This window comes from Mus caroli, unplaced genomic scaffold, assembly GCF_978045245.1.
Source record: "Mus caroli unplaced genomic scaffold, Mus_caroli_1 scaffold_11, whole genome shotgun sequence".
Taxonomy (NCBI): Eukaryota; Metazoa; Chordata; class Mammalia; order Rodentia; family Muridae; genus Mus; species Mus caroli.
Window position 1 is genome coordinate 53,687,495 of NW_028227266.1, and position 14,251 is coordinate 53,701,745.

At 41.6% G+C, this 14,251-nt stretch overlaps 1 protein-coding gene across 3 annotated transcripts in view; it reads right to left on the minus strand.

Annotated features, from left to right (window-relative positions):
• Nucleotides 1-14,251, minus strand: part of Scaper (S-phase cyclin A associated protein in the ER) — a 365,479-nt gene that overhangs the window by 52,677 nt on the left and 298,551 nt on the right. For all 3 annotated transcript variants that reach the window (XM_021171564.3, XM_029481364.2, XM_085844651.1), the window contains exon 27: nt 7,462-7,694. In XM_021171564.3, the coding sequence (XP_021027223.2) occupies nt 7,462-7,694 (233 nt within the window). The remainder of the gene's footprint in view (nt 1-7,461; nt 7,695-14,251) is intronic.

Here is a 14,251-nt window from a genome sequence, read left to right on the forward strand (position 1 = left end):
ATCCACTTATCAGTGAGTACATATTGTGTGAGTTCTTTTGTGATTGGGTTACCTCACTCAGGATGATGCCCTCCAGGTCCATCCATTTGCCTAGGAATTTCATAAATTCATTCTTTCTAATAGCTGAGGAAGTGAAAGATCTGTATAAGAACTTCAAGTCTCTGAAGAAAGAAATTAAAGAAGATCCCAGAAAATGGAAAGATCTCCCATGCTCATGGATTGGCAGGATCAATATAGTAAAAATGGCTATCTTGCCAAAAGCAATCTACAGATTCAATGCAATCCCCATCAAAATTCCAAATCAATTCTTCAACGAATTAGAAAGGGCAATCTGCAAATTCATCTGGAATAACAAAAAACCTAGGATAGCAAAAACTCTTCTCAAGGATAAAAGAACCTCTGGTGGAATCACCATGCCTGACCTAAAGCTGTACTATAGAGCAATTGTGATAAAAACTGCATGGTACTGGTATATCGACAGACAAGTAGACTAATGGAATAGAATTGAAGGCCCAAATATGAACCCACACACCTATGGTCACTTGATCTTTGACAAGGGAGCAAAAACCATCCAGTGGAAAATAGCATTTTCAACAAATGGTGCTGGCACAACTGGCGGTTATCATGTAGAAGAATGCGAATTGATCCATTCCTATCGCCATGTACTAAGGTCAAATCTAAGTGGATTAAGGAACTCCACATAAAACCAGAGACAGTGAAACTTATAGAGGAGAAAGTAGGGAAAAGCCTCGAAGATATGGGTACAGGGGAAAAATTCCTGAATAGAACAGCAATGGCTTGTGCTGTAAGATTGAGAATTGACAAATGGGGCCTCATAAAATTGCAAAGGTTCTGCAAGGCAAAAGACACCGTCAATAAGACAAAAAGGCCACCAACAGATTGGGAAAGGATCTTTACCTATCCCAAATCGGATAGGGGACTAATATCCAATATATATAAAGAACTCAAGAAAGTGAACTCCAGAAAATCAAATAACCCCATTAAAAAATGGAGCTCAGAGCTAAACAAAGAATTCTCACCTGAGGAATACTGAATGGCTGAGAAACACCTGAAAAAATGTTCAACATCCTTAATCATCAGGGAAATGCAAATCAAAACAACCCTGAGATTCCACCTCACACCAGTCAGAATGGCTAAGATCAAAAATTCAGGTGACAGCAGATGCTGGCGAGGATGTGGAGAAAGAGGAACACTCCTCCATTGTTGGTGGGATTGCAAGCTTGTACAACCACTCTGGAAATCAGTCTGGCGGTTCCTCAGAAAATTGGACATAGTACTACCGGAGGATCCCGCAGTACCTCTCCTGGGCATATATCCAGAAGATGTTCCAACTGGCAAGAAGGACACATGCTCCACTATGTTCATAGCAGCCTTATTTATAATAGCCAGAAGCTGGAAAAAGCCCAGATGCCCCTCAACAGAGGAGTGGATACAAAAAATGTGGTACATTTACACAATGGAGTACTACTCAGCTATTGAAAAGTAACACTCTTACCCAGAGGTAAACGCTGTGGGGTACACTAACAACTGATGTGACATTATATACCAATTGGTGCAACAGTGTGCAAGTGTTAGGAGGCTAACCACTCATTTCCCTTATTTCAAGCCCTCTCTAAAAGCCAGACCTTGTGCCTGGTAGCATTTACTAGGCCCCTGCAGCTGGTGAGGTCATAGCTTAGGGCAGAACCTAATCCTAGTATTCTGTTAAATGGACATAGAAATATATTGTCTCCTAAGTTCTTATTGTTATACCCATAGATTAATATACATAGTCCTCATTGCAGAAGCTTCTTCTTGTAGTAGATGGTGATTAATATAGAGACCCAGTGTTAGTGCCCTATGTAGAGATAAGAGACCATGTTCTAAATTAGGCATCTATACCATTCTTCTACCCACTGCAAGGCTAGGAATCACTGCAGAAGATGGGGGTGGGAAGATCATCTGTAGCAAAACAGTGTTTGCTAGACATGATAAAATGTTGCACATAGGAACTCATAGCTATGACAACATGCACAACATTTGCATGAAATCCCACCAGCCAAAATCCTAAACTGGTGGAGAAAAAGGCTGCTTCAGTCCCACCTTTAGCTGAGGAGCTATTGGCAACTGGTGGCTGCTGAGGGAAGTAAAGTCAGTTTTCTTCAGGGTAAGGGCAAGGAGGGCTACCCTGTTGAGATTTGTCTTTTGCAGTATATTGTAATGCTAAATACTGTCATCCCCAGGGATGAGAAAACCTGCACAACACAATCGATGTTTGTGTAGTTATCCCTCCTTGTTGAATAAATATGCCTACAGCCTATAGCTGGGCAGAAGAGAAATGTTGGAGTTTGGGTTTCTGAACTTGGGGTCTGAGGAGAGACCATGAGGAAGGAGTGGTAGGTGGAGAGAAGAAAGTTACCATGAGGTAAGTGAATCATGAAAACACATCCATGAGAGCTGGTCAGTGGGAGTTAAGAGCAGCCCAGATGGAACATGGCAAGTTATAATTTGGAGATATTTATAGAGAAGTAGACATAATAGCTTAGAGGGTAGATATAAGCCCAGCTCTAATGCATTAAAGGCTTACTAAAAATAAAAAAGTTGTGTATCTTTTATCTGGGAACTGAATGATCAAAGGTGTAGTAGAAATCCTCAATTCAGATTAAATTTTTACTACAACAGTACCCATGTTCCCACACCATGTATATCCTACATACGGTAGCATCAAATGGGTTTGTTGGGTTAAACAAATAAGCGCATGAAACTGGGAAGTGAAATTCATGGTGGAGAGACAGAGGGATTGGGAGTCACAATCTAACTTCATGCGCAGCATCTACTTGGTTTGATCTTCTGTTGTTCTTGTGACAGTTGGGCAAAACCAAATTAAACTCATTTTTCTCTAACCTAGGGACTCTTCTCTCTTTTGCTGCCATCCATGAAACTGTAGCAGGCTAATATTTTAGCTTGACAGAATGGTACAATCTTTGACATTTTATTATCCTTGGCAATCAATTAATATGGGTTACAAAGATCAAGATAGTGTGTTTTATTTCTAGAATAAACCACACTTGACCATCCTTTAGTATGTTGCTGGATTTAACTATGCTAACATTTGTCAGGGATTTCTACACTACATTCATCAAAGAGATACTGATGTGGGACTTTGAGGAATATTTTTGTCAGACTTATTATTAGTGTTTCTAATAATAAGTATTTTGATTGGTATCAAAACCCAAAGTATTCTTTCCTCTTTTCTGAGAAAGAATTTGTGTGATTGGTAGCATTTTTTTCCCTTCTGAAATGTTTTACAGAACTTACAAATAAAGTCATCTATAGTTAAAAATTTCTTTGTAGAGGTACTTTTTGGATAGATTTCTGTTTATGCATAACAACATCAATTTATATAGATTCAAGGAATTCAACTAACTGTGGGCAGGACAAGCACAAAGGATCTACATTTAAACAGGCTGTCAATTGTAGAAAGTCAAAGACAAAGTCTGGAGAGGAGTGACAAAAAAGGACACATTATTTACAGGAGAAAATGATACAAGAAGCTGATTTCTTATAGGAAATGATGGAGTCAGAAGACAACAGAACAGCATCTTTACTATGTTCCAAGAAGAAAACCTCTCAAAGCCAGAACATAACAGATTCTTCCAACAGGAAACGTAAGAAACTGTGTATGGCATACTAAAAAGGGCCACTGTATCAGAAAGGCGTACCAGTCCTGGAGCACACAGATTCTTCCAAGTCATGAAATAAGCCTTGCCTAGGTAAATGGAAGTAAATATACCCAGATGGAGATATTTTCCTTTTCTTTGAGATAATGTTTTGTAGTATAGCCTAAGCAGCTTCAATTCACTATTTTCTGCCTCTGGAGAGTTTGGATTACAGGTCTGTGTTACTAAGCTCCAGGACAGTTGAAGGGGACTGGGAGAATGAACAAGTGAGTAGCTTTGCCTAGCTCTTAACAAACAGGCCTGCCCACCATCCTAAACAATGGCTTCACATTGTTAAAAGCTGCTCCCTCCCACTCCTTTTTACTAATTGTTAGAACTAAGGAAAATGAGGAATATAGACTTGTGTACTGTCCAGTACACTATCCATAGGAAATGTGATTGAAATTCAGTCTCCAGTGCATACTCCCTTAGATCAATGTAATTTAAACTCTTAAAGTTTTCCACCTATTTTTTAGACAGGGTCTCTCACTGAACCTGAAGCATACTGTCAGGTTAGCGAGCACACTGGGCTCACAGGCATGGAGCAGGTATACTCAGTTTTTACATAGGTGCTAGGCATTTGAACTTAGTTCATGACCAGCACTCTTACTCACTGAGTGATCGATCTCTTCAGTCACTTGCTCTGGCGCAATTCTTAACTTTTAAAGAGCTAGCAGTCCTTGATGGCTACAGATATAACAGCTCTACAGTTTTACATTATTGTTTTGGGAGTTTCTGGAGAACAAACATAATTTTGTAGGCACCTAATTTTCTACATTAAATCCTTTCATTTTAAATTTGTTACAGTGGTTTCTGTTTTCTACAACCAAATTCTGATTGATATAGATAATGGTAATGAACAATGTTCTCCATCACTAATAAAAAGTACAATGTAAATGAAGATAATAGCCACTTACCATTTTATGTCTATGAGAATTATAAAAGCTAAGATATGGGAAGTAGGAACTTTTGTTTTTTGATTTTAGAAATGGAAAAATTATATAGTTATTAGGGAGAACAGTGTGGTATTATACGGCAAAGATGAACATTCATTTATTTTATCCTTCACAATTCCTGTTGTAAGTACATGACCTTGAAAATGACACAAAACGCAGAACATGTCTATAAGGTATTGGCTCCATTTTTTTAGTGAACAGTGAAAAGGAGGAATCAGTTTCCTAAGGGAACAGGTAAATAAATATTATGGGCTTATCTATAGAGCAGAACTGTAGAACAGCTAAAATTAACAACATTAAAGCATGTTGAATTTAATTGTATCAACAAGTAATTGGCAAATATTATCAGAGTGTTCATATAATTGTTAAGAAGTCATACAAGAGCCAGGTGGTGGTTGCGCATGCCTTTAATCCCAGCACTAGGGAGGCAGAGGCAGGCAGATTTCTGAGTTCTACAGAGTAAGTTCCAGGACAGTCAGGGCTATAAAGAGAAACCCTGTCCCGAAAAAAATCAGAAAAAAAAAAAAAAGAAGAAGTCATACAAATTAGAAGTCATACAAATTTAAAGTACAATATATTGTTTATGGATATTCACACATGTTCACACAGACACATAGAACAGACATGGGATGATGTCTATTCACTCTAAGATAATGATGTAGGTCTTAGAAGAGAAAGAATAGGGAAAACTGACAAAGGTCATTCTAGCTGTGATGTTTGTTTTATTTACAATAAGAAAAAAAAATCTAAAATCTGAGATTAAAAGAGAAAAACACTTACCAGTTGTTAGAGCATAGTATCTACAATATTGTTTTTGTGTGTGTTGATGCATTTAAAAACTGAATAATTAAATACTGAAAAAGATATATCCGTCCTGTTCTGTGCTAGGTAAGAAGAAAGAGACCTGTGTCAGGGTTTGCTCTGGCTCTGTTCAACATCCAGTTATGGGCCAAGTCAGACAGCAGCAGCTCCAGAGACTGCAATAATACCTTCCCACTTACCTCTACAACTGACAACACTGCCCATGGTGTAGCAGAGATTAAAGTATGGTCTCCTGCCAGGTAATATTTGGGAAGGTTAAAAAACAAACAAACATGGAAATGAATACTTATGCTCTGTGTGCTCTGTAAGGCATCCTCACTGGCAAAGGGAGCGAGTTCCATAAAATCATTACTGAGATGAGTCAAAACAAGTCCTACCTCCAGGCTTAGCAAATCAATATTATAATGCATATCTTTAAGAAAATAATATTTCAAAGGGTTTATTCTCAAGTACTGTGCTTGTTTATCATCTTTTCAAAGTTACACCTGTTATCTGTCATGACAGAAAAGTACTGCTATTTCCGCCACAGTAACTTCTTCCTTTAAGAAGGATTTGGCAGGGGACTGGAGAGATGGCTCAGTGGTTAAGGGCACTGACTTCTCTTCCAAAGGTCCTGAGTTCAATTCTCAGCAACTACACAGTGGCTCACAACCATCTGTAATGGGATCTGATGCCCTCTTCTGATGTGTCTGAAGAGAGTGACAGCTATAAAAAATAAAAAAATTAGAAAAAGAAGGATTTGGCAACTTAGTAATCTATGTGAAAATACACGCATTTTCTCCTAGAAGGTGGACTGGAATTGTACTAAAGCATTAGGCTGGACCTTCTGCGTCACCACAGTCAAAGGAGGGGCTCACAACATCCCTAAGGGAGAATGCTGGGACACAATGACATTCATCATCAGGGATGGCTAAGTTCTACAATGACCAAAAGGACATGAGGAAATTGAATGGGATCAAGCAACTGAGAGAAAGGGCAGGGAGGGTAAAAGTCAAGTGCTTTAAGATAAATGGTTGTGGACCCGAAGGGCCTGGTGCTCTCCAGCAATAAATATGCTCGAAAAAGAGGGCAGGGAGATGAAAGGGGGAGTGAAGGAAAGATACTGAATGAAACAACTCGTCCCAATGAAGCAGCACAAGAAGCCATAGGGAATTTATGAGCTGTGAAAGAAACCAGTGCAGAGGAGGGCATTTTCTTTCTCTATTAACCTACCATAAGTTTCATAGAGCAACAAATTGCAAGGATTTGGAATCCAAAGATCAGTGCAAACCACAGAAGGCTTGCTGAGTGGTGCAACAGTAACTGACTAACACCAGATGAAACCCTGCTGGGAAATTAAACATTCTACCTGATTCAAGATTCACAGGGGGAAAAAAAGTTCAGATGTTAAAGTAGGAGTTAATTTCCCTGGAGCAAAGGAGACCTTTGAAGGAAGCAAGGCAAGCCTGAACAGGTGTCAGACACTGCTGCATTTGTGTGGAGGAAAGTGTACAGATGTTGACAGTCTAAGTAGATGTGAGCTCCAGTCTCAGCTTTCCACTCGACTTTTTAACTCATTACATAACCTTGGCCAAAGCACTTAACCTCCCTGAACAATTTCCTCATCTAGTTTAAATGAGAAGCTGTACACTTACATGGCTGCAAAGACTCCAAAGCCTTAGCTCTAACAAGTCCTCCATAATGGAACTCTTGTTATATTAAGTCTTAACTAAAACTGTGACTGAGACAGGCGCTCGGATACTCTGAGAAGCGAAGTGTTGCTACTGAGAAGCTATAGGACTCTGGTCCCACATTCAAGAGTGGCAGTTGAGCTTTATGTTGCTTTTCCTTCTTTCTACAAATGATGGGTTAGATTCTACCAAAAAGTTATGGACCATGCTGCAAAAACTACAGCTATTTGGAGAGTCTTAAGTTCTAATTATATTAATATTAAATTTTTTTTTAAAGAAGTGTAGTGCTTTTACCTGATAAGGTCTTGCACTCGACTGTTAAAAGCATCACCTTGTGAGGGTTTGTTTTTCATTTCCTGTGTTGATATTTTTGGTGTAGCTGGACGGCTGTTTCCATCTGGTCGGTTGGCAATCAGACAGCTAAAAACCACAGCACCAGCTCTGAGAAGTCCAGTCGTCAAGCCTTCAAAAACTTGTTTATTTGTATTTCTTCCTAAAACAGCATTATTTTCATCTGGAACATAAACCTAAAAATAAGAAACAGTGAGTATGCTTCAGTGACAATTGGACAGAGATGATTTGTAAAAGTTCTACAATCATAATATTTTCTGATAATTTAAATAATTTCTGAAATTCTACCGAGGCAATGAGACATTCAAGGATGTTGGCTCTGAGATTAGGTGGCCAGTCAAATTCCACCTTTGCCTTTATTAGTCATATGAATATTATTTTTTCTAAATTCTAATTTTTTATCTATAAAACAGGGATAATAACATGTCTACATTATAGGTTCCTGAAGTGGCTAACTGAGGTAATGCACATAAAATGCTATCACAAGGATTGGCATAGAACTATATTAAAATTTTGTATGGACTAAGTTTATACACTCAACACTGTTTCATGTGAGAATGGATTCTTAAATATCTCTAGTAGGACAACATTTGCATTTCTTTTTACAAAATGGCAAAAAGCTCCTTTTTTAAAAAACAGAGTCGACCTCACAAAATTGCAAAGCTTCTTTAAAGCAAAGGACCCTGTCAATAGGACAAAATGGCAACCAAGAGATTGGGAAAAGATCTTTACCAACTGTACATCTGATAGAGGGCTAATAGACATTACATACAAAGAACTCAAGAAGTTAGACTCCAGAGAACCAAGTAATCCTATTAAAAATGGGGTACAGAGCTAAACAAAGAATTCTCAACTAAGGAATCTTGAATGGCAGAGAAGCACCTTAAGAAATGTTCAACATCCTTAGTTATCAAGGAAATGCAAATCAAAACAACCCTGAGATTTCGCCTCACAACAGTCAGGATGTTGTGATCAAAAACTCAGGTGACAGCAGGATGTTCCAAAAGATGCTCCAATGTATAACAAGGACACATGCTCCACTATGTTCATGCAGCCTTATTTATAATAGCCAGAAGATGGAAAGAACCCAGATGTCCTTCAACAGAGGAATGGATACAGAAAATGTGGTACATTTACACAATGGGATACTACTCAGTTATTAAAAACAATGACTTCATGAAATTCTTAGGCATATAGATGGAACTGGAAAATATCATCCTGAGTGAGGTAACCCAGTCACAAAAGAACACACTTGGTATGCACTCACTGATAGGTGGATAGTAGCCTAAAAGCTCGGAATACCCAAGATACAATTCACAGACCACATAAAGCTCAAGAAGAAGGAAGACCAAAGTGTGGATGCTTTGGTCCTTCTTAGAAGGGGGAACAAAACACTCACGGGAGGAAATACGGAAACAAAGTGTGGAGCAGAGACTGAAGGAAAGGCCATCTACCTGGGGATCCATCCCATATAGTCACCAAACCCAGACACTATTGTGGATGCCAAGAAGTGCATGCTGACAGGAGCCTCATATAGCTGTCTCATGAGAGCCTCTGCCAGAGCCTGACAAGTACAGAGGTGGACATTTGCAGCCAATCATTGGACTGACTGAGCATGGGGTCCACAATGGAGGAGTTAGAGAAAGGACTGAAGGAGCTGAAGGGGTTTGCAACCCCATAGGAAGAACAACAATATCAACCAACCAGGCCTCCCCCACCTATCCCCGCTCCAGAGCTCCCAGGGAATAAACCACCAACCAAAGAGTACACATGGAGGAACCCATGGCTCCAGTCACATATGTAGGAGAGGATGGTCTTGTTGAGCATCAATAGGAGATGAGGCCATTGGTCCTGTGAAGGCTTGATACCCCAGTGTAGGGGAATGCCAGGGCAGGTGGGTGGGAGAACACCCTCATAGAAACAGGGGGAGAGGGAATGAAATAGGGGGTTTCTGGGGTCAGGGAGAACCAGGAAAAGGGATAACACTTGAAATGTAAATAAAGAAAATATCCAGTAAAAAAAGAAAAAAATTGAAAAATAAACTAGAGTCACATTATATTGCTCCTCAAGCACCTTCTGTCTTTTGTTTGAGCCAGAGGTTCTCACTCCAGTCTCTGTCTCTCCATCTTGCCAATGGTGGGATTACAGGTGTATATCACTGCACCTGGCTTTTTATGTGGGTTTTGGCAATGCATGCTTTGATATTTTTGGTCCTCCTGCTTGTGGAACAAGTGCTTTACTGATTTGGAATCTTCCCAGCTCCTTCATGATGATTTTCATTTAATTAATTATATCTTTAATTTTGTGAAATTACAGGTTTTAAAGAAAAACTGATTTTAAAGGAGATTTTCTTTTATATTTTGCATGACTTCTCCCTGCTCTGACTTCTCTGTATTTTATATTGGAGACTTTCTTTCAACCTAGTAATCTTGGACATGACCCCCAGCCACGCACAGCATAGCCTCAGCTGGCAGAGCAAGCCTGAGAAGTGATTCCCAGTCTGGAGTCACAGGGCTCAGGTGAGGAGAAAGCCCTCAATGACCCCTCCCAGGTGCCACACAGTACTGGTAGGGCATATGATTCCTGAGCGGACCCCAGACCCCCAGAGGGCCCTGGAGCCACTAAGATGAGCAAGTAAGTGGTGGACAGATAAAAGAGAAGCAGAACAGTGGGAGCACAATGAAGAGAGGTTGAACTGGAGATTCGAGATAGTGAAGAAGAGCCTGACGTGAGTAGCCAGTGATGCTACGGAAGGCCTTGGTAGCCCTCACTGAGGGCATGTCTGGGTTTGTGCTCTGCAGCAACAGGTGATATGTTCTACCAAAGGCCAGGCAGAAGTCCCTGGTCTGAGCTGCCACCTGGGTCCATATTGATGTCTGAAGGCTGTTCAGAGCTGGCCCTACCCACCCCCTGGGAATTCTGGGAGAGCTGGCCCGCCACTCAACAGCTCAGGAGATAGGCCTGCACCTTGTGCAGGAGGCACAGTAGAGCTGGTCTTTGTTTCAGAGGGAGTGGGAGGTGCAGGTGAGCCAGCCCTGAGGATAGGAGCCTGGGAGAGCTGGCCCTGCTACTCGTCTTCTGTAAGGTGGTGTGGGTGAGGGCAAGATGCCTGCCCCTCACCATCCTGGGGTCATGAGAGTGGAGAGCTGATTCTATACCTCATCAGCTGCATTTGCAAGTAAAGAAGTGCAGACAAAAGGGTATATCTTCGAATACACTGGGACACACTACAGCTCCCACAAGGAGATTATTTTTTCTTTTGGAGGGGGCAGAATTTTTTTTTATCCTAAAGATTCATGCCCAGGTATGTCAATCAGTCTGGATCCAATAAAAAAAAAATCTGTTTTGACAAGATCTGTTTGAAAGGCATGTCATACTTGACTAGGAAGAGACCCAGTTCTCTCCTACTGGTAAATTCTAACTGTCTTAGTCAGGGTTTGTATTCCTACACAAAACATCATGATCAAGAAGCAACTCGGGGAAGAAAGGGTTTATTTAGTACACTTCCACACTGCTGTTCATCACCAAAGGAAGTCAGGATGGGAACTCACATAGGGCAGGAACTTGGAGGCAGGAGCTGATGCAGAGGCCATGGAGGGTGCTGCTTGCCCAGCTTCTTTTCTTATAGAACCCAGGACCACAGCCCAGGGATGGCACCACCCACAAGGGGCCCTCCCATTCTTGATCACTCATCAAGAAAATGCCTTACAGCTGTATCTCATGGAGGCACTTCCTCAAGGGAGGCTCCTTTCTCTGTGATAATTCCAGCTTGTGTCAAGTTGACACTAAAAACCATCCGGTGCACTATTAATATTTTTAAGTCTGTTCTCTTGAGACAGTCAACGTTAGCAATCAGACATTTTTACAACCAGTTTTCAAGGTATCCAGCAACAAGATATATCATCTCTAGCTGCCCAAGGGACACTGTCACATGCCCCTTTGCGCATGCACCACAGCCCCAGTAAAAGTCACAGTTTCCCTGGTGTTCTCCCTTTCTCTTCTTTTCTCTCTCTCTCCCCCAGAGGCTGCCTCTTGTACCCCTCTTTAATGACCCTCCCATGTAAGACCTGTTTCATGGTATGTTCTTGTCAGGACCCACTGCCTAGTCCCATTAGTCAATTCCACTGTGTGGAACTCTGTATTCTTCAAACCTCAAGTATGTAACATGGTGCCAGGAGGCAGAGGTTTCTAGAAGTTCAAGCGTCACGAATTTGGCAAAGTATGGTTTTTCAACTGTTTATTGATTCTTTGTGAATTTTATATCATATGTCCTAATCACTCATTTCTCTGTCCCTTTGTATCCATCCTTCACCCTTGCAACCTCCCTATCCAAAGTAAAAAGAAGTAAAATAAATTAAATAAACAAAACAAAGTCTCATTGTGGAAGCTGCAGTATGTCACATAGTACACCCTTTTGTCTAAACATCTTCACTTGCAAATGTCCATTGCAATGAGTCATTGGTCTTGTTTATGGCCTCTGGCTTCTCTTATATTATCAACACTGGATCCTCACCAGGACTTCTCTTGGATAGCCTGTGGTTGCCCTGTGTCATGGAGATCCTGCAGCTTTGGATCTGTAGGACTTGCACCTTTATGTGCTCCAGCAGATGGGGTAGTAGTACAAATCAAAGCCTTAGATTTGGTCCTGGGTGGCACACCTGAGCTGGCCAGCTCCACTAAGGTCAGCTCTACTGCTTTGTTTAGAAGAGGGGTGGGGCTAGCTTTCCCACATTCAAGCCATAGTCATCTATCTGGTCATCTCTCTCTACACCCACACGACCAATGCCAGCTCTCCAGCACTGTCTTGGCTATCTCACCCAAGTACTGCACCCAAAAGAGGCAGAGCCAACTCTCCTGCCTGGGAAAAGATTTTTAATGATTTATATTTCTGTATGGCTCTCTGGTGTCCACAGGTCCTGAATAATTTGTTTAAAAATCTCTGTGAGGCAGTAAGTCAATATTAGCCCAAAAAGTACAGAATACCTATGACAACAATCCATAGAACTCAAGAGGGTTAACAAGCAGATGGGCCAAGTGAGGATGCTTCAATCCTACTTGGGAGGGAGAAGAAAGCAATCATGGGAGTCAGAGAGAAGGAGGGATCTAGGTGGGAGAGGAGAGGAGGAGGGGGGAATAGAAACATGATCAGGTATGGGGAGGGGAGACAGGAGAGAAGCCCTGAGGGCCAGCAGAATGAATGGAAATATGCAACCTCAGGGGGTGGGAGGTGGGTGGACACTCTAGAATGTACCAGAGACTTGGGAAGTAAGAGAAGCTTAGGGCTGAAGGGAGGGACTTTAGATGAAATGCCCAACAGTGGAGAGGGAAATTGTATAATCCACCACCAGTAGGACAGGGTATCAAATGGAGGGACGAGGTTGCCATTCCAGTCAAAAATTCTGACCAAGAATTGTTCCTGTCTAAAAGAATTGCAGAGATTAAAAATGGAGTAGAGACTGAGGGCAAAGCCCAACTTGGGATCCATCTCAAGGTCTGACACTATTACTGATGTGTGCTTACAGACAGGAGCTCTGAATGGCTGTCCTCTGAGAGGCTGTCGCGAACTGCAGTAAAATATAAAAATTTAGCTTAAAAACTCCAGTCTGGCATGGCAAAACTGCTCAGCTCCTGAGGGCCTAACGGAGACAACATCCTGCCAACTATAAATGTTGTGTGAACTGCCATAAAATGGGGCAGAAAGCAAATTCCTCGAAACTCAGTGGAAAAGGTTCTAACACTTTTTATTTATTCATAAACAGCAAATGCAAATAAATGGGCCCGTACTTGTTCACACACACTCCTCACTAACCTTTCCCATCTGGCGGGCGTGACCTAGCTCCCAACTCAACTCAATGTTCCTTGCTTTCAGATCCTCCGGAGCTGAGCTGTAGTGGTGCAGGCTTGCTGTCTGTATGGGTGTCCCAGTGGGGTCCGTGTGCGGTTCACGCAGATTGTTTCTTGGCACGATGTCTCCATTGGGCCCTCAAGAGTAGAGCAATTTTGCCATGCCAGACCGGAGTTTTTAAGCTAAATTCAACCAATAACAACTAGAGTGTTCACACATTACTTCATGAACGTGCGCGCACCATGGTGTTGCTCCATCAAGGGCTCGGACTGTGGGTATGAGTTGTACTCAAGCCCACTCTCCAAGGCTTGGTTTTCGTGGGCTATCTGTGGCTAGGGAGAGTGCAGCCACTAGGAGTGCATCCCCAAAGCCTCAGGGCCGAGGCTGCAGGCAACTTATCCAGACAGCATGGGGGAAAATGCCCTCGGAGGCCATGTGTTCTTTACAGAAGCCCAACAAGCAGCTGACTGAGACAGATGAGACACTTACATCCAACCAGTGGACGGAAGTCGGGGGCCCTGTAGTTGAATTAGGGAAAGGCTGGAAGAAAGTAAGGAGGAGGACCAATTTATGGCAGTGTTTTAATAGAGAAAAGGATTTCAGGTAGAAGAGGTATCAAATTGCCAGAAGTAAGGTAAAGAGAGGCTTAGCTTCAGTGGCACAAGATAACTCTTTATAAGGCCCCAAACCAAGTTTTGCTACCAAGGAAAACAAGCAGAACTCTACAGAAAAGGTACACATACTGCTGAAGACAACTATTCAAAGCAGCGCCCAGCTTTACTTCCATGTGAAGGAGAGGTACCATGTAAGCAGCTTGTTCTCTTGGGAAACCTTTATTAGCTGAGGTACACAATTACATAGATCTGCCATCTGCTTATGACCAATACT